This window comes from Macaca nemestrina, chromosome 2, assembly GCF_043159975.1.
Source record: "Macaca nemestrina isolate mMacNem1 chromosome 2, mMacNem.hap1, whole genome shotgun sequence".
NCBI classification, from domain to species: domain Eukaryota; kingdom Metazoa; phylum Chordata; class Mammalia; order Primates; family Cercopithecidae; genus Macaca; species Macaca nemestrina.
In genome coordinates, this window is record NC_092126.1 from 37,142,501 (window position 1) to 37,163,223 (window position 20,723).

A 20,723-nucleotide genomic window follows, 5' to 3' on the forward strand; every position below is an offset into this window, starting at 1 on the left:
GGTAGTAAGCCTAATACCCCTTAGTTATTTTTTCCTGATTCTCTCCTTCTACCCTCCAGTAAGCCTCAGTGTGTGTTGTTCCCCTCTATGTGTCCATGTGTTCTCATCACTTAGCTCCCTTTTGTAAATGAGAATATGCAGTATTTGGTTTTCTGTTCCTGCAAAGGACGTGGTCTTATTCTTTTTTATGGCTGCATAGTATTCCATGGTGTATATGTACCTCATTTTCTTTATCTAGTCTACCATTGATGGACATTTAGGTTGATACTGTGTTTTTGCTCTTGTGAATAGTGCTGTGGTGAACATACATGTTCTTTCCGATGGAACGACTTAGTTTTTTTGGGTATATACCTAGTAATGGGATTGCTGGGTCGAATGATATTTCTGTTTTTATAACTTTAAGGGATCACCATCATCTTCCACAGTGGTTAAACTAATTTACACTCCCACCCACAGTGTATAAGCTTTCTCTTTTCTCTGCAGCCTTGCCAGCATGTTACTTTTGAATAATAGCCTTTTGACTTTTTGACTTTTAAACAATAGCCATTCTGACTAGTGTGAGATGGTATTTCATTGTGGTTTTGATTTGTGTTTCTCTTATGATCAATGATGTTGAGCATGTTGGCTGCCTGTATGCCTTCTTTTGAAAAGTGTCTGTTCATATCCTTTGCCCAATTTTTAGTGGGGTGGTTTGTTTTTTTCTTGCAACTTTAAGTTCCTTATAGATGCTGGATACTAGTCTTTTGTCAGATGCATAGTTTGCAAAAGTTTTCTCCCATTCTATATGTTGTTCATTCTGTTGATAGTTTTGTTTGCTGTAAAGAAGCTCTTTAGTTTAATTAGATCCCGTTTGTCAAATTTTGCTTTTGTTGCAGTTGCTTTTGGTGTCTTTGTCATGAAATTTTTGCCTGTTTCTATGTCCAGAATGGTGTTGCCGAGGTTATCTTCCAGAGTTTTTTATAGTTTTGGGCTTTACATTTAAGTATTTAATCCATCTTGAGTTAATTTTTGTATATGATATAAGGATGGGGTCCAGTTGCAATCTTCTGCATATTACTAGCCAGTTATCCCAGCACCATTTATTTAATGGGGAGTCCTTTCCTTATTGCTTGTTTTTGTCAGTTTTGTTGAAGATCAGATAGTTACAGGTGTGCAGCCTTATTTCTGGGTTCTCTATTCTCTTCCATTGGTCTGTGTATCTGTTTTTGTACCAGTGCCATGCTGTTTTGGTTACTGTTGCCCTGTAGTATAGTTTGAAGTTGGGTAGTGTGATGCATCTAGCTGTGTTCTTTTTGCTTGGGATTGCCTTAGCTATTCAGGCTCTTTTTTGGTTTCATATGAATTTTAAAATAGTTTTTCCTAGTTCTGTGAAGAATGTCATTTGGTAGTTTAATAGGAATAGTGTTGAATCTGTACATTGCTTTGGGCAGTATAGCCATTTTAATGATACTGATTCTTCCTTCCATGAGCATGGAATGTTTTTCCATTTGTTTTTGTCATTTCTGATTTCTTTGAGCAGTGTTTTTTATTTTTTCCGTAGATCTTTCACCTCCCTGATTAGCTATATTCCTAGGTATTTTATTCTTTTTGTGACATTTGTGAATGGGATTGCATTCCTGATTTTACTCTCAGCTTGACTATTGTTGGTGTATAGGAGTGCTAGTGACTTTTGTACATTGATTTTATATCCTGAGACTTTGCTGAAGTTGTTTATCAGCTTAAGGAGCTTTTGGGCCAAAACTATGGGGTTTTCTAGATAGAGGATCATGTTGTCTACAAACAGGAATAGTTTGACTTACTTTCTTCCTATTTGGATGCCCTTTATTTCTTTCTTTTGCCTGATTCCTCTGGCCAGGACTTCTAAAACTATGTTGAGTAGGAGTGGTGAGAGAGGGCATCCTTCTCTTGTGCTGGTTTTCAAGGGTTTCCAGCTTTTGCCCATTCAGTATGATACTGGCTTTGGGTTTGTCATAGATGGCTCTTATTATTTTGAGGTGCATTTTTTCATTACCTAGTTTATTGAGAGTTTTTAACATGGAAGGGTGTTGAATTTTATCAAAAGCCTTTTCTACATCTATTGAGATAATCATGTGGTTTTTGGCTTTAGTTCTGTTTATGTGATGAATCACATTTATTTATTTGCATATGTCAAGCCAACCTTGCATCCTAGGGATGAAGCCTACTTGACTATGGTGGATAAGCTTTTTGATGTGCTGCTGGATTAGGTTTGCCATTATTTTGTTGAGGATTTCTGCATCAGTGTTCATCAATGATATTGGCCTGAAGTTTTCTTTTTTTGTTGTGTCTCTGCCAGGTTTTGGTATCAGGTTGATGCACAACTTATAGAATGAGTTAGAGCGGAGTCCCTTCTCCTCAAGCTTTTGGAATAGTTTTAGCAGGAATGGTACCAGCTCTTCTTTCTACCTCTGGTAGAATTCAGCTGTGAATCCATCTGACCCTGGGCTTTTTTGGGTTGGTAAGCTATTTATTACTGATTCAATTTCAGAACTTGTTATTGGGCTGTTCAGGGGTTCAGTTTCTTCCTGGTTCAGTCTTAGGATGGTGTATGTGTTCAAGAATTTATCCTTTTCTTCTAGATTTTCTAGTTTATGTGCATAGAGTGTTTATAGTATTCTCTGATGGTTGTTTATATTTCTGTGGGATTAGTGGTGATATCTTCCTTATCATTTCTGATTGTGTCTATTTGAATCTTCTCTCTTCTTTATTAGTCTAGCTGGTGGTCTGTTTTAATTTTTTCAAAAAATCAGCTTCTGGATTTGTTGATCTTTTGAATGGTTTTTTGTGTCTCAGTCTCCTTCAGCTTAGCTCTGATTTTGGTTATTTCTCATCTTCTGTTATGTATGTCACTGCATGTGAGATGGGTCTCCTGAAGACAGCATACCAATGGGTCTTGATTCTTTATCCAGCTTGTCATTCTGTGCCTTTTAATTGGGACATTTAGCTCATTTACATTCAAGGTTAGTATTGATATGTATGGATTTGATTCTCTCATCATGATGTTAGCTGGTTATTTTGCAGTTTTTTGTGTGGTTGCTTTATAGTGTCACTTGTCTGTGTACTTTAGTCTGTTTTTGTAGTGGCTGGTAACGGTCTTTCCTTTCCATATATGGTGCTTCCTTCAGGAGCTTAGTTTGGCCAGATAATGAAATTCTGGGTTGAAATTCTTTTCTTTAAGAATGTTGAATATGCCTCCAATCTGTTCTGGCTGGTAGAGTTTCTGCCAAGAGGTCTACCATTAGTCTGATAAGCTTCCCTTTGTAGGTGACCTGATCTTTCTTTCTGGCTGCCCTTAACTTTTTTTTCCTTAATTTTGACCTTGGAGAATTTGATGATTATGTATCCTGGGAATGATCTTGTGAAGTATCTTACTAGGGTTCTCTGCATTTCCTGAATTTGAATGTTAGCCTCTCTATCTAGGTTGGGAAAGTTCTCATGGGTGATATCCTGAAATATGTTTTCCAGGTTGGTTGCATTCTCCCCATCTTTTCAGGGGACACCAGTGAGTTGTAGATTTGGCATCTTTACATAATCCCATATATCTTGGGGATTTTATTCATTCCTTTTCATTCTTTTTTTCTCTATTCTTACCTGTCTTATTTCAGAAAGACAAGCCAGTCTTCAAACTCTGAGATTCTTTCCTCTGCTTGGTCTATTTTGCTGTTAATGCTTGTGATTGCATTATAAAATTCTTCTAGTGTGTTTTTCAGCTCTAACAGGTTGGTTATATTTCTTTCTATACTGTCTATTTTGTCTGTCAGTGACTGTCTTATTTCAGAAAGCCAGTCTTCAAGCTCTGAGATTTCTTTCCTCTGCTTGATCTGTTTTGCTATTGATACTTGTGATTGCATTATGAAATTCTTGTAGTGTGCTTTTCAGCTCTATCAGGTTGCTTTACATTCCTTTCTATACTGCTGATTTTGTCTGTCAGTTCCTGCATTGTTTTATCATGATTCTTAGCTTCCTTGGACTGGGTTTCAATATACTCTTGTAGCTCAATGATCTTTGCTCCTATCCATGCTCTGAATTATATTTCTGTCATTTTAGCCCTCTTAGCCCAGTTCTGAACCCTTACTGGAGAAGTGATATGGTTGTTTGGAGGAAGGAAGATACTCTGGCTTTTTGAGTTCTTGGAGTTCTTGCACTATTTCTTTCTCATCTTTGTGGGCTTACGTTCCTTCAATCTTTGAAGTTACTGACCCTTGGATGAGTTTTTTTTTCTTTTATCATATTTGATGACCTTGAGAATTTGATTGTAGTATAAGGTGGATTCAGCCAACTGGCTTTGTCTCTGGAAGATTTTAGGGGACCATTGCTCAGCTCCCAACTCCTAGACTATGTGGTGTAACACTGAGGAGCTTGTATTGGGCCCTAACTTTTTTCTCTGGCTCCTTGAAGTTAGGAATCCACTGCATTGGGGGTTCAGGGTGCTCCTGGACTGCTGGTCACTACACCCCAATGGGTGGTGTCAGCCAAAGCGTTTCATAGTGTGATGACAGTGGGATTCATCCTTGCTTGCATGTGCCGGCAGCAGTGGTAGCAGCAGTGCAGTGGGGGACACACTGGTCAGCTATGGCAGGGTTCTAGTGGGTGCCAGAGTGCTTGCCTCCCTGAAGGTGTTCACCACAGTGGAGGAGGGAACACAGCTGGAAGGTGAGCGGGGGCCCCTGCTGGCAACTGCACAGTGGCACTGGTGGTGGTGTTGGCTTGGGGGCAGGGCACTGGCGGTTGCAGGTCTGTGTGCCTTCTCTGTGTACTGCACACAGCAGTGGTTGCTCTGTGCAGGGGAGGATCTGCTATTCTCTGTGCCTAGTTTCACTCCTGCGGCAGTGTTGATGCAAGAAAGGGGCACTGGCAGAGGCGAGACTGGCTGGTTTTGTGCCCACCAAGGTTCTGTCTGCAGTGGTGGTCAGTGGGGACATGGGGGATGAACTGCACTCCCGCCACAGCAGTGGCAAGGTGGATACATGTACACTTGCCTGTTGGTGGGGCAAGAAAAGCAAAACCTGCTGGCATAGGCACATGCCAGCAAAGCCATGTGGGGAGTTGCTGTGGGCCCAGAGAAGCTGCAGTATGGGGACAGAATGTACAGGTTGGTGCATAGCCATAGAGGCCACTCCTCTGGAGCTCTCTGCTGGTCAGGCATAGTCTGCTAGCACAGAAGCTATGATGTAGTCCCCCAGGCCACCCAAGGCTGCCCTGTAAGCATGTGTGGCCACGCTGGGGCCCTGGGAGAGGCCGCCAGCAGGCCAAGGGGTGTTCAGGTGAGACTGGCCCCATATGATGGGCAAGACCACTCTGCACAGTTCGGGTCCAACAGTTGCCTTAGAGCTAAAGTCTCCTGTGGGAGCCAGTTAAGCCTAAGGGGATGGCTATCCCTGGCCATGCCCCACCACCCCACCACAGATACTCCCACACCAAACTCTCTGGTCTCCATATCAGCTGGCTTGCTGCTCCTATCATTTCTCTTAAGTGGCTCACCCTGTCAACTTGAGTGTTCATGGTGGTCAAGGGGTCCCCTCCTGCTAGGGTTCCAGAGGCCCGTGGGAAAAGGGGGTTGCTTCTTGCTAGTTCAGCTCATCTGTTTTTCCAGAGTTGTTTGGGCCAGCAATGAGTCCAGGTGCCTAGTAGTCGCCTCGTGTATGATTCCCAGCTTCCTCCCCCTTCATCTCAGCTTCTGTGTCTTCTCTCCATCCACTCTCAGTGACCACCTCTGAAGATCTGTTAGGAGCACACCAGTTGTCTCAGTCCCTCATTGGCAGCTTTTCCTCCTGGCTGTGTCTAGTCAGCCATCTTGTCCTCCCCCTGCTTTTTTTTTTTTTTTTTTTTTCTCCCTCTTTGTCTTCAATTTTTAAAAACCTTGGTCAAAGAACTATTTAGGCTAAGTTTGAGAACTCCCTAGTCAGTTCCCATGCTGTCAGCGGACCTTATGAAATCATTTAAAGTTTTTATGATTCTGCAGGTGTGTCTTGTCTAACATGTGATAGAGGGCCAAAAGGCCACACTACTGAAAATTTAAGGAAGGGTGTGTGTGTGGGTGCGGGTGTGGTGTTTTGAGGGTTGCCTTTTCTCTTGGTTGTGGTATGTTAGGAGTAATGGCTATTACATACTGATGTGCTTGATGTGCTTTGTCTTTACGGGTTATAGCAGTGTAGACACGAGTCTACTTTTGGGATAATCTGTTTTCCTTTTTTCTTCTGTCTTTGCTAAAAGCTATTGCTCATTTCTACTGATCATTGTAGTTACCCCTTCTACCTACCATACTTTCTAATTTTGCATCTTCTGGTGGATTGTGGGCTAGGAAATATGAATAGTTAAGACTGTTCAACTTGTTTTAATCAACTTGTTTTAATCAAATAGATGAGTCCTGATGATCTTTATCAAAGCAAAATAGGTAGACTTAGGGTCAGCCTCTTGTCTTTTCTTTTTTAAAATGTTCTTTTCTTGCTGGTAAAAGCAGTAGCCATTGGAGAAATTTTAGAAAAGACAAACTATGAAGCAAAAAATAATCATAATACCTTGAATCAGAGTTAATCTGTATTAACATTTGGTGTATTTCCTTTAAGCTATGTAAGTAAACTTCAGTAAAAATCCTTCCCAAAATTGGGATTTTAGTATAGTATACTTTTTATATCCATATGTTTTTTAAGTGGTAAGCATTTTGCATGTTAACTGTTTTAATACAGCTTAATGTTTGCGTATTTTATTATGTACTTTCATTCATTATATTCGTTCACAATTTATTTATAAACATTTAGATTTTTTCCAGTTTGTCCAGTTTTTATAAAAGAACAAATCCCTATTGACAATTTCTGTGTTTTTTTTGAGACTGAGTCTCACTCAGGTTGGAGTGCAGTGATGCCGTCTCGGCTCACTGCAACCTCCATCTTCCGGGTTCGAGCGATTCTTGTGCCACAGCCTCCCGAGTGGCTGGGATTTCTGGCACCTGCCACCAGGTCTAGCGAATTTTTGTATTTTTAGTAGAGATGGGGTTTTGCCGTGTTGGCCAGGCTGGTCTCAAACTCCTGACCTCAAGTGATCTGCCTGCCTTGGCCTCCCAAAGTGCTGGGATTACAGGCATGAGCCAACATGCCCAGTCCCGACAAATTCTTAACATCTACATTTATTTTCTTCTTTTCCTTTTTTGTAGAGACAGGGTCTCACCATGTTGCCCAGGCTGGTCTTGAACTCCTGGGCTCAAGTCATCCTTCTGCCTCTGCCTCCCAAAGTACTGAAATTATAGATGGGAGCTGCTCTACCTGGCTCTACATTTATTAATTAATTAATTAATTAATTTATTTATTTATTTAGAGATGGAGTCTCGCTGTGTCTCCCAGGCTGGAGTGCAGTGGCGTGATCTTGGCTCACTGCAAGCTCCGCCTCCCAGGTTCACGCCATTCTCCCGCCTCAGCCTCCCAAGTAGCTGGGACTACAGGCACCCGCCACGACGCCCGGCTAGTTTTTTGTATTTTTAGTAGAGACGGGGTTTCACCATGTTAGCCAGGATAGTCTCGATCTCCTGACCTCGTGATCCACCCACCTCGGCCTCCCAAAGTGCTGGGATTACAGGCTTGAGCCACCGCGCCCGGCCTACATTTATTTTTTTTTTACATGAATTTCTAAAAGTAGTGTTTACTAAGTCAAGGTTAAGAATATTTATGAGTGTTTTAATATACACTCCCACATTGCTTTCTGGAAGTCATGTGCTTTGTATTTCAACACTTTATGGGTCTTTGATTCCAAATAACTTACCCACACAAGTCTTATTTTATAAGATCTTTCCTAATTTGATAGATGTAAAATGCCGTTGGATGTTTTCCTCTGATTACTAGTGAAATTAAGTCTTTTTTCATGTTTATTGGACATTTATATTTTTGTGGGAATCATTCTTGTCCTTGAGTTATTTTTCTGTTGAGAGCTTAATACTTTTTACAAATTTGTAAGAGTTTTTTGTATACTAAAAGTTAAAAGCCCTTTGATTTTTTGTAAATATTTTTCTGTTTATTTACCTTTTAATTTTGTTAATTGGATTTTTTTAAAATAGAAGTTTTACATGGTTAAATGTATCATTTTAAAATTACTTTTTCATTAGTTTTAAGCTCAGAAAGTTTCCTTTCATCCAGAAATTCAGTTACATCATTCACTTACATCTTTTTTTTAAAAACTAGACTTTTCCATTTTATTGCCTGTATTTACCCATTCTTCCAGTTTGAACTTTAGAATGACTTTTTCAAGTTCTCTTACAAAAATAAATTCCACTATAATTTTTTATTGGAATTGCATTAACTCCTCATTCTTTTAAGTAGTTTATTTCTAGTACTTTTAAGAAACTTACTGTTCTAGATGGTGTTTGTTTACTCCCTCCTGTTCCCTGTTTTCCTTCTCCCTTCCTACTTATCAGTCAATGAAATTCTAGCTGGTTATTAAAAGAATTACTTCTGGATACTTGTGGAGGTGAAGGCTTGGCAGAAAATAGATGTCTTTGGTATCAAATCATTGAAAAGTGGGTTAGGATAACTTCCTTACCATGGTTGGTGGAACTTGTTTCTCTGAAGATGGGCAAATGGTAAAGCAGGCACAGGCCTCCTTTTTTTTCCCTGTCTGACATTACTATTCTGTACTTTATTGTAGAGAAATTATTCTTAAAGTCTTCTAGATTTTTAATGAAGTATTGTTGGTTTCCAGGGCTCTCAAAACTTTATATTTCTTATTTTCATGAGATTTTTTTTTTTATGAAAAGGGTTGAGTAGAATAATCAGACAGAGACAGTTTCGGCTGGGTGCGCTGGCTCACACCTGTAATCCCAGCACTTTGGGAGGCCGAGGCAGGTGGATCACGAGGTCAGGAGTTCAAGACCAGCCTGGCCAAGATGGGGAAACCCCGTCTCTACTAAAAATACAAAAATGTGCCAGGTGTGGTGGCATGCACCTGTAATCCCAGCTACTCGGGAGACTGAGACAGAGAATTGTTTAAACTTGGGAGGCAGAGGTTGCAGTGAGCCGAGATTGTGTTACCGCACTCCAGCCTGGGTGACAGAGCGAGACTCCATCTCAAAAAGAACAACAAAAAAAGAAAGAGTTTTCATCTAAACCTAGAAATTCTAAAAACTAGTTGTTTGTTCACTATTTTTTGGCAATGTTAAAAATTATTAAATAACTAGGTATTTGACTTCCTAAGAAGTGGGGTAACCATATATATGCATTTGAGAACATGAATTTACAAATAAATACAGAGATTATTTATATTTTTATACCTCAGGGATGTTGTTTCAATGCTAATGAAAAATACTACCACTTATCTGCTTTTAGGTTGGAATGTTGCATCAGCAGGTAGAAGAACATGAAAAAATCAAGCAAGAGATGACCATGGAGTATAAGCAGGAGTTGAAGAAACTACATGAAGAAGTGAGATTTTAGTTTTGTTAAATGTCGTATATGTAGTTCTCTCTCTTTCACCCTTGAGAACTTTGTTAACGAAAGCCACTTTCTACTTTGTGAAGTGGGAAATATATAGTGCATGGAAGATACAGGAGTGGGAATCCATTTCTCTGTTCTTTAATCCAGGTGAAGAGGTTTGCCTAATTGTAGGTTTGATGCTACCTAGAAGAGATGCTAAAATATGTTTCTTGGTTGAGTACCTGAAAGAAGTTAGGGCTGTTTTTGTGTAATACTGTGAAATACTTGATACCAAAAATTACATTTAATATTTTAATTTTTATCAGTTACTAGATTATAAACAATGGAGGATCCAAAATTTAAGAAGCATTTTGGGATAAATAAGTAAGAAAATTCTGTCCATTAACTCAATTTTATTCTTCAGATTTGGAAAAAACTGCTTTTATTCTGATTTAATTGCAAAGTATTCTTCTCCTGCATCCTAAATATCAGTGCTCTGCAAGAGCATAGCTTTGAGAATCACAGACCTGGAGGAAAGAAAAAGAGTTTTAATTTGCTGCTTTTATTGTGGGGCTAGGTGGTAGGGTCTTTAAGTGCAAGGCTATTGTAATCAAAAACTTTTGTTTAAAATTTTTAAAAAATTTTTTCTTTGAATGTATTTCTTTACTAATGTTTGTTTTACATATTTAATTTTTAGTTTCCTTTTGTGTTTTAGTTTGGAAATCTAACATGTTCTCAGTAATACTGGTTAGCACTGCTCTTGTTTTCATAATACAAATTTTTCTCACCACTACTCTTTTCAAATTCTTAAACTTTAAGTATAGAAATAACTGTTTCTACAGTTAGGCATACTGAAGAGAAGCTACGAAAAGCTTCAGAAAAAGCAAATGAGGGAATTCAGAGGAAATACCAAAAATCACAGGGAAGATCGGTCTGAAATTGAGAGGTTAACTGCAAAAATAGAGGTATGTTCATAGTAATAATTTGTTCATAGTGATTGTCAGCCTTCATGTAGGAAAATGCTGTTTCTAATGGCACTATTTTCTTTTTTTTTTTTTTTTTAATGGCACTATTTTCTGAAACCAATTTTCTACCATCTTTAGGACTGCCACTAAGCTATTTCAAAGGTGAGAGGGTGATCCACCATACATCCTATCATCATCTGGTTCCCTATGGTTAACGGGATTACTGGCCATCAATAATTCTCAACAGGGCACTACCACCCTTGGGGAGCATTTGCAAATGTATGGAGGCCTTTTTTTTTTTTTTGGTTGTCAAAATGACTGAGCATAATAAAACTGGCTTTTAGGGGACAGGGACCAGGGATACTAAATATGCCTAAGATTGTTCCACACAGGAAGGATTATTGTACCTCAAATGCCAATATCTCTCCCATTGGGAAACATTGACCACTAGTTACAGACAGTCCTCTGTGGGCATTGTTCTTGTCTTATATATCATTGTATCTCAAGCACCTAATAAAGTGGGGGCTTAGTAAATGTGGAAAGTACATAGCACTTTTTGTACAAAGTAATCTCTGTATCAGATTATTCTCAATTCCCATTTAGATGTAGTAAGGCGTTCACTTCCTTCTCTGCTGACTTTGTTTTTATTAAGACTGAATAACTCCATGGTTGTTGTATATATTGAGAACTTAAGGGGAGGTGGTGAGCTAATAGTACCAAGAGTAGATGAAGGAGCAGCACAAAGCTGTCACTCTCTTCCTTTGTCCTTGCCATTAGTTTTTCAGTGGACATAAGAATTCCCAGGGTGCTTTTAGGCTCTCAGAAATGCTGATCCAGCAGTATGGCATAGGACCTAGGATGGCATAGGACCTACAATCTGCATTGTATCCAGCTCCCCTAGCTTATTCTGATTTGAGAAACATTGTTCAACATCTTTGTGTGATCACTTATAAGTTTTTACTCTCAGTGACCTGTCACCCACAAATGCCAGTATATTATTGTTACTTAAAATTATAATTTCTGTGTTTAATATTCCTTTATATCTCAATTTTTTTTACATTTGAAGAGCTTAGAATCAGAAGACTGCAGATACTGCTTCCCTTCCACCCTTTTCAGCAATACCTTTTCCCCCAAACCCTATATCCTTCTTGCTTCACATTGCCACTTCCTGACTATTTTCTTTCCTTGCTACCTCAGAAACCCCATCTTTGATTTTCATGTTACCAGCCTATGCTGCCAGCCAATGTACATAACAACCAAAGCAGTCATCTTCTGATCTCTGGGTTATTTCCTTGGCTCATTGATTTCAGCACCCAGCTCACTGTCAGTTCTCTCCAACATTACTCTTACCATAACTTTGAGGATCTCAGGATCTGGAGGGATGATGCTTATAATACTCTGACCTTACAGTTTCTTGTCTTTCTTTCCTCCATAGATGGTTTGATTATGTCTCTGTCTCATCTACTTATTCCCATTGCCATTCCTCAGCTCTTGTCATTACCAATATATGCCACCCCTCTAGAATCTCATTTTCAAGCATTTAATTATCAGACTACCAATCCCTATCTTTTCAGCTAACTCTCTCTAGTCCTTTGACTCTCAGTAATCATTATCCATCCCTTAAAATGATTGAATTCTGCCGCCTTTTTACTGCTCCATTATCTACTTAGTGTTCTCACTTATTGGTCTTTAGCCAGCTTTTGAATTCTGTGATTACATTTTTAACTTTCCCTTTCATCTCGTGTGCTCCTCTCTTGCTTCCTCATATTTGCTTGGCAGAATCACAGATCTGCTTAAGTCCACCTTTCTGCCCACTCTCTACCTGTCATGTATCGCTGAACATGGCTGGAGAAAACCCTAACTATACTGTCTGATCTCACTTTAAATTCATGGTCCCGAAACTCAAATGGGTCCTAACGCTACCTGGAATCGTACTGTATTTCCTCCCATCTCCTACTTTCCACAATGAGTATTTCAGACTTCTGCTTTTCTCCTCAAACTCTCAACACCTATCCCCACATCCTCACCTTTGGGTTATATCTTTATAACCCAAAGATATATAGACTTCCAGCTCTGTGTATAGACTTCCAGCTCTGTGTCCACCCACTTATCTGCATCTGTGCCCATGTACCCTGCCTTCTTTCCTGGAGGAACTACCCACGCCCTCCCCCTTTTCTACCCAAAGCATTACTCTAGTAGTTCAACTTCTCTTTTCTGCACCATTAATTTTTTCTCTCTACTGGATATTTTTTACCAGCATCCAAATTTCCCTCCTCTTACATATCCTCTCTTGACCTGTCTCTTCCTCCTCTGCCCCATTTTATTTCTTTCATTTTATAACTAAAAAATTACCTCCGTTATCTATACTTGTTTCCAGTTCCTCTTGTCTCATTTTTTCTTATACCCACTCAAGGCTTTTGTCCCCTCACACTGCAGAAGCTGTTCACATAGAGGTCACCAGTGACTTACACATTCCCAGAGCCTGTGAGCCGGTCCTCATCTTCCTCATCCTACCTACAGCTTTGTAGGAGAGCTGGTCTCTCCCACCTCCTTACCCACTTTCTTGACTTGGCTTGAGAAAAACCACATTTCTCTCATTTTTCTCCTTGTTCATCACTCCTCAGTCTCCGTTACTCCTTAACCTAGCATCATGTCATTGGACCTTTCCTTTTTTTTTTTCCTGTCTACGCTCACTCCCCTATTGGTCCCATTGAATTTCATAGCTTTAACACTGTGTATATGTTGACAATTCAAAATTTATATATCTAGCCGAGACCTTGCCTCTTCATGACAGAATAACTTTCAACTGCCTGTTTCCTATCTCCACTATGATGTCTGAAATGTGTCAGACTTAACATGTCCAAGCTAAAGGTCCTGTCTTTCTCTTCCTCATCTCCCCAACACTGATTCATGTTTTAGTTGATAGCAACTCAGTTTGCTCGACCTAAAAACCTCGGAGTCATCTTAGACTTCTCTTTTCTCAGCACAATAGCCAGAATGATTCTGCTGTAATGTAAATCAAATTATATCACTTCCTATACAAAAACCTTCCAGCAGCTTCAGGAAGGGGATCATCACACACCGGGTCCTATTGTGGGGAGCGGGGGGAGGAGAGATAGCATTAGGAGATATACCTAATGTAAATGATGAATTAATGGGTGCAGCGCACCAACATGGCACATGTATACATATGTAACAAACCTGCACGTTGTGCACATGTTCCTTAGAACTTAAAGTATTAAAAAGAAAAAAAAACCTAAGTTATCCTAATGGCCTACGTGGTCTCATTCTCATACCTTGTCTTCTCCTGTTTTCCCTTTCATTCACTTTATTCCAGCCACACCAGTCTCCTTTCTCACCCTTAAACACACCAGGATGCTCTTATTTCAAGGCTATTCTTTCCACCCAGAATATTGTAACTTCACCCTCATCTCCCTAAGTGTTTACTTAAATGTTTTTCACTCAGTCTGGCCATCCCTTTTAAAAATTACAACCCCAACTCTGAAGACTTCATGCTCTGTTTTCTCCAAATTGTGTATTACCGTCTGCTATACCATACAAGAAATGTGTCATCTGTTGCCCCCATTTGAGTGGGACTAGGGTTTTTGTTTGTTTTGTTAAGTATTGTATCCCTGACACCTAAAGCAGTACCTGGCATATATAGTAGAATGATTGAATGAATGAATGAATGAATAAATGAATGAATATCAGAAATTTGGTTAACAACAGTTATCTTAAGGAGCCTGAGACTTCTGGAGTTGAGGATCCTGGAAGACAGTGATAGAAAGATTGAGTTTCCTTTCCCTTTGATTTGCCCCATTTTCATAAATATTGAAATCATTTTCTTGATCATGCAATTTGATGTTACTATTGATCCATCATTAATTTTGAACTGTTCGGCTTTGGGTTACAAATATCTGTTAAAATTTAGTACAGATTTTCTTTGTTATTCAAGCCTTTGCAGTTCCTCTTTTGAGATAATAAAAATTTGGACATCAAAGGATATTGTATTGTCTGAATCTACTTGGTTCTTGAGTTTTAGATACTGAGAAGTAAGATTTGGGTTACCAAAGGACTTATCTGAAAATTTAATCTGTTCAATTCCTGGGTCTGGATATCAAGAATTTGGATAGTGAGGGATATCTGTAATCATACTTTAAAATTTTAGTTATCTTAGCGTCAGTTTTCTGAAAATTCACTAGAAAATTATAACAACCCTTAGGTGGCAGCAAATCAATGAAAAACATCTGAATCCAGTGCTTAGCATCTGCGTTTCATACTCCTCACCATTAGGGTGTTAAATTTAGAAAGACAGATATCCAGAGGCACAGTATGTGAGGAATTTAGTGTTACTCTCTAGCTCTGTTAGCTAAGTGAGTAATGGGTCTCCTGCTGTGGAGAAAGGTGCGAGCGTACCCAGGGACATGGGGAGAAATTAAAGTAAAAGGGAGTCTGGGAAGTAGTGACAGTGAGGAGAAGCACTCAGAAATTAAGTACTCTAATTGCTTCCTCAGGAATTCCGTCAGAAATCGCTGGACTGGGAGAAACAACGCTTGATTTATCAGCAACAGGTATCTTCACTGGAGGCACAAAGGAAGGCTCTGGCTGAACAATCAGAGATAATTCAGGTAGGCCTAAGACTTTTTAAAATAATGAGAAGCAGATAGGTTTTGATCAAGTTTGAACTACCTTAATGCAGCGTCCTGGTACCATTTAGCCTCTTTCAGCTTCCCTCCACGAACCCTGCTCTCTTTCTTGTTTAGGTAGCCTCTCCTCCTCAGCATCTAGACCCAGCTCCTCCTTCCCTCCTGCCCTCACACATGCGTATATTCACTCTCCTGTCCAGGCTCATGTCTTTGTGCCGGCTTGCCGCTTTGCCTCCTTGCTTGTTTCTGACTTGCTCACGCACTCTCTGTCATTGTCTTGCTTACTGAGGCTCTATGCTTGCATCCATGTTCACTGTCCTCATCTTGGTCCCTGGCTTTGTCGCCCTCTCTTCCTCTCCTCTCTTTCTTCCTTACCACAATCCCATTCCTCCCTCTGTCTCCTTTTCCATGTCTTTCTGTCTCTTGTTAGGTGCCTCAGCTCTACTATAGTCCGTGCCTTGCACCATCCCTATGGTCACTGGGGTGTCTTGGCCGAGGTGCCTCAGCCGGGGAGCTTCAGTTTGTCTGCCCGTGCGGACAGATGTGGAGAGAGTCACATGGCAATGGTGTGCACGCTAACTAAAAGTGGTGTCTTTGTGGTAACAAAAATACTTATTTTAGAACACTGATAGAAACTTTTCTCTTAATGACTTAAGCAAAACCAAAAACCAGACACCTACTTTAGGAATATGTCTTGTAAGAACCTATTCAGCTCATTCCTTTTTCAGTTAGAATCAAGAACATAAAGGAAACTAAAAAAAAATTGCGATCATCTGTTATGTGCTAGACATTGACCCAGTGCTTCTAGACAATTTTTGTGTGTGTTCTCTGTTTAATATTATGATAATCTGTCAAGGTTGGTAGTTATCTTAGTTTTATAGAATGAGGGAACAGACTGGGTAAGTTGAAATAGCTAGAAGGGAGGTTTTTTTGTTTTTTGCTTTTTTTGGCTTTTTGGATTTTTTAAAATAATCTGCATTTATATGCTGTTTTAAGTCTCAATAATGCATTAACTTTTTGTTCGTCTCTCTGAAATATCAGCTGTCTGATAAACTACCGACAGTGGCTCTGCTGTGAGTAACTTCATTCAAAATGATAGGAAAAGTTCACAACAACTGCAAGGAAGAAATTTATTTTTTAGGCCACAGCAAGCTACGCAGCCAGACAGACCAGTGAAATCATGAGATGTCTAGACCAGTTTTTTTACTTGAATGCCAAAGCACTATACAGACCTAATAACTGTAAGGTATTGTTTTATATATAATATATGTTTTTTTTTTTCTTAACAACAACAAAAAATTTGTTGGTTTTCATGAGATGAGGTCTCGCTACATTGCTCAGGCTGATCTCAAATTCCTGGGCTCCAGCTATCCTCCCACCTTGGCCTCCTAAGTGCTAGGATTACAGGTGTGAGCTACCACACTTGACCAAGATATTGTTATATTCTAGTTGTAGGCTTCAGATTGACAAAAAAACAAATTGAGTCTTAATTTTTACAGTTCTCAATTGTTTATGCATGGAGTATTATTGATTATAGAGTCTCTTTTCACATTACTGTTATTCTATTCCAAATTACTATTGTGATTATTGACTCTACATAATAAAAACTTCATTGTTAGCAAAAATGGGATTTTTACTTACTGTAATTCAGCTACGGCTAGAGTAAGAAGTCTTTCAACAGCCAACATTTGTTTTCCTACTAAGGGTGTTTGAATTCTTCTTCTGATAGTTTTGTTTAACCTAAAAGTATCTGATTGTTTAATAAAAATGTTACCTATAAATGTATTTATCTTTCTCCCTTGGCAAACTAAATAAAATTAAATCTTTCAATGATTCAGTATATACCAGTGCTGTATGATCATCATTTTTTTAAACGTCTAAATAAACTTATCTATATCCATTAACGAGCATTAATAGTTGTCATCTTGTAAATCTTTATTTTAATTGTGGTAAAATACACATAAAATGTTCCACCTTAACCATTTTTAAATGTATAGTATAGTAATGTTAACTATATGTACATTGTACAACAGATCTCTAGAACTTTTTTATCTTGTCAAACTGAAACTCTATACCATTCACTACTTCTTATTTTTGGGTAGAATATTACAGAGCAAATCATAGATATCATCTTATTTCCAAACAGGTAAGGACTTAAAAAATAACTACAATATATCAGTATCACATTAATAGAATAATAACTTCTTAATGTAACTTAATATCCAGTCTGTTCACATTTCCCCAGTTGTCCGAAAAACTATCTTTTTACAATCGGATGTTTGAGTCAGAATCCTGTCAAGGTTGATATATTGCATTTGGTTGAAATGTAGGTCACCATTGAACAATAGCAGTGGAAAACCTGGGAGACTAAGTGGATATTAACCTACCCTTCATTAAAAAAAAATCTTTGTATAATTTTTTTTCTTGTATGTTTTTAACATCTAAAAGTATAATTCAGAAACAACTTCTCATTCTTTGACATATATTTGCTTGAATTCATTTCTTTTAATAAGCTATTAAAATTACATAATACATGCTTATTTTAGAAAAATGAGAAAATGCGGATAAAATGAGAAATAAATAAATCACCCATAATTCTACCATTTAGAGATTTACCATGAATAAAATTTTGGTATAAATTTCTTCTGACTTTGTGTATGCTTACATACAGTGTGCAATACATTCATGTACTTTTGGTAGGAAAAACCTATATGCACTGTGAATGGGAAGGGAGGGGTAGTTGCAAACTTTAAAAAATACTGACAGTAGCAAAGTGTTGATAATTTTTGAAGTTGTGTGATAGGGGTTCATCTTACTCTCTCTATATTTGTGTATGCTTGAAATTTTCCATGAAGTAATAACTTTAAAATATATAGAATGCTTACTATGTGATCAGGTACTATGCTAAGCACTTCACAGCTTTAAAATTTTTCCTTTTTAAATATGATATGTCAACAAATTTGTAGTCATAATGATTACATAGAAGTCCACCCTATCGTCAAATGTATGATGACATTTGTAACCGGTCCCTTACTGTAGAACATTTAGTTTTTTACTTTTCACTTTTGTAAATAGTGCTTAGATTAACATCCTTATATAAACATTTAGGAATATTTATTTTCTTAGGAAATGGACCCTGAATTGGATTTGCTGTATAAGAGTACATTCAAATATTTTAATATACGTTGCCAAAGTTTTCTCCAATGATGGATTGATAGACTTTCTTTAGTAGTATGTGAGAATATCCATTTCCTCATATTTTCCCTACATTAAGCACTATTATTTCTTTTGACTTTCCCCACTTTTAGGCTTGTCTTTGCTAATCTTATAAGTGAAAAAAAATGATATCATTGTTTTAATATATATTGTTGTAATATGAGTGAGGTTGAGCACTTTTTTCCTCTGTTTATGGCCATCTTCATTTTTCATAAATTATTTGTGTCCTTGATTCACCTTTCTTTTAGGATTTTTTTTTTTTAATCTTATTTTATTTTCTTTTTTGAGTCTCTGTTGTCCAGCCTGGAGTGCAGTGGCCTGATCTTGGCTGACTGCAACCTCTGCCTCCCGGGTTCAAGCAGTTCTCCTGCCTCAGACTCCTGAGTAGCTGGGATTACAGGTGCTCGCCACCACGCTCAGCTAATTTTTGTATTTTCAGTAGAGACGGGGTTTCACCTCTTTGACCAGGCTGGTCTTGAACTCCAGACCTCAAGTAATCTGCCCGTCTTGGCCTCCCAAAGTGTTAGCATCACACCCGGCCAGATGTTTATATTTCACTATTCTGAAAGAGCTCTTCATACACTTAAGTATGAAGTATAAGCCCTTTGCTATTATGTTACAGTTGTGTGTGTGTACTCAATTTACCTTAATTTTTTTATGGAAATACAATTGTTTTATAAACAGTTAATTAGAATTACTTAATTCTATCAATTTTTTCTTCAGCGTTTCTATCTTTGATATCATACTATAAAGTCTTACCTAAGTCAAATTTCTTCTAATGCTTTATCATTTCTTTTTAATGCATTTTATCTAAAAATTATTTTAGTATAAAGTATTTGATAGGGATCTAAATTTGTTTTTTAAATGGTTATATAATTTACTGAGTATAACGTTTTCAGGAACAAAATGACTCTAAAATTCATATGGAATGATAAATGAATGATACTAGCCAACTTTTTTTTTTTTTTTTGAGGTGGATTTTCGCTCTTGTTGCCCAGGCTGGAGTGCAATGGCGCAATCTCGGCTCGCTGCAACCTCTGCCTCCCAGATTCAAACAATCCACCTCCTCAGCATCCCAAGTAGCTAGGATTACAGGCATGCACCACCATGCCCAGCTGATTTTGTGTTTTTAGTAGAGACAGGGTTTTACTATCCTAGTCAGGCTTGTCTCGAACTCGTGACCTCAAGTGATCCACCCGCCTCAGCCTCCCAAAGTGCTGGGATTATAGGTGTGAGCCACCGCGCCTGGCCGCCAACATTTTTTAAAAAAGAGTAATGGGGGATGTTTGTTCTATCAAATATTAAAATGTATTTTATTTAAAAGTACAGTTGTTAAACTATAATGCTAGATGTAATAACAGAATGGTGGTTATATAGTATAAGAAAAGGATCAGTACAGTCTAAAACCAAGGTCATTTATGTTTAGAAGGCAATAAATTGCCTGCTACTTTTTCTCTTGCCTACATAATGCAAAGGAAATGTTTAAGGAAAACTTAGTGAACATTAGGAACATTTGAAAAAAATTAAAATATTAAGCCAACATAAAATATAAAATATTTAGCTGATAAACAGTATGTGAAAAAGTAGAGGTTGCTCTATGTTTTCCTTTTGAAATACTTAGATGAGCTGTAAGATATTCTTCAAGTTAATTTTAAATCCACTGTTAATTATATGTATATAAATGTATTTATAAGTATATATGTTATATTTTTAAAAGCATCCTTTTGCTGTCACAACTTTTGAAGAAAAAAATGACCCTAACTCAAATGTTAATCTGTTGTCTTGGTAGAAATATCAGAGTTAATTGAATTGACTTAGACTTACTGTTTAAAAGTTCGTAGTAGCATAGACACAACAGTGATAACAGGATCTTAGTGGGAGCTGTGTTGTTAGCAGGTTCTTTAGGCTGCTCTCTAGTGGAAATGCTGCAAGGCTGTGGCCTGCACTGGCGCATTTGGAGTTGACAGTGATGGGGAGCTTAGTAAGGGATTGATGCTTACAATGGCCATACCTTTATACTGGGATTCTTTGGAAAATAAAAAGCCCTGTTGCTTCATATCACATTGTTCATAGTAATCTCACTATCTGGGAGAGTCCTTTTCTTGAAGCACCAGGAAGTACCTATCACACATCCAGAAGAGGATTTGAATTCAACCCCCAGTCCCCAATTTCTTCTCCACTCTCCTTCACCCTTTAGCTGCCCACACTGGCCATTTGTTTCAGTTTCAATTTCAGTCTCCCTGATGTAAATTGCCTTCTTGATTGCTTCTTTTAACCACCTCTGCTGTGATTTGTATTGTTGAAATAACTCTCTACCCACTCCAATAGAATGCTAAATGTTAGATTAATAAGAGGAATGCCTGTTTCTGGCTCAAAGAATTAGTGGTTACTGCAAAAAAAAAAAAAAAAAAAAAGTTTAAAAATATGCCAACCTTAAAATACCTCTAAAGCCAGATAATTATCAGAAATAATCATTATTTTAT

General features: G+C 38.1%; 1 protein-coding gene across 31 annotated transcripts in view; it reads left to right on the forward strand.

The window, feature by feature from the left end:
* LOC105469894 (centrosomal protein 63) overlaps nt 1-20,723 on the forward strand; it is a 135,730-nt gene that overhangs the window by 37,206 nt on the left and 77,801 nt on the right. For all 31 annotated transcript variants that reach the window (XR_003015449.2, XM_024789159.2, XM_024789151.2 and 28 more), the window contains 3 exons: nt 9,327-9,422; nt 10,256-10,378; nt 14,893-15,006. Coding sequence is in view for 30 of the 31 variants with exons in the window: in XM_024789159.2 (XP_024644927.2) it covers nt 9,327-9,422; nt 10,256-10,378; nt 14,893-15,006 (333 nt within the window). In the remaining variant the exon portion in view is untranslated. The remainder of the gene's footprint in view (nt 1-9,326; nt 9,423-10,255; nt 10,379-14,892; nt 15,007-20,723) is intronic.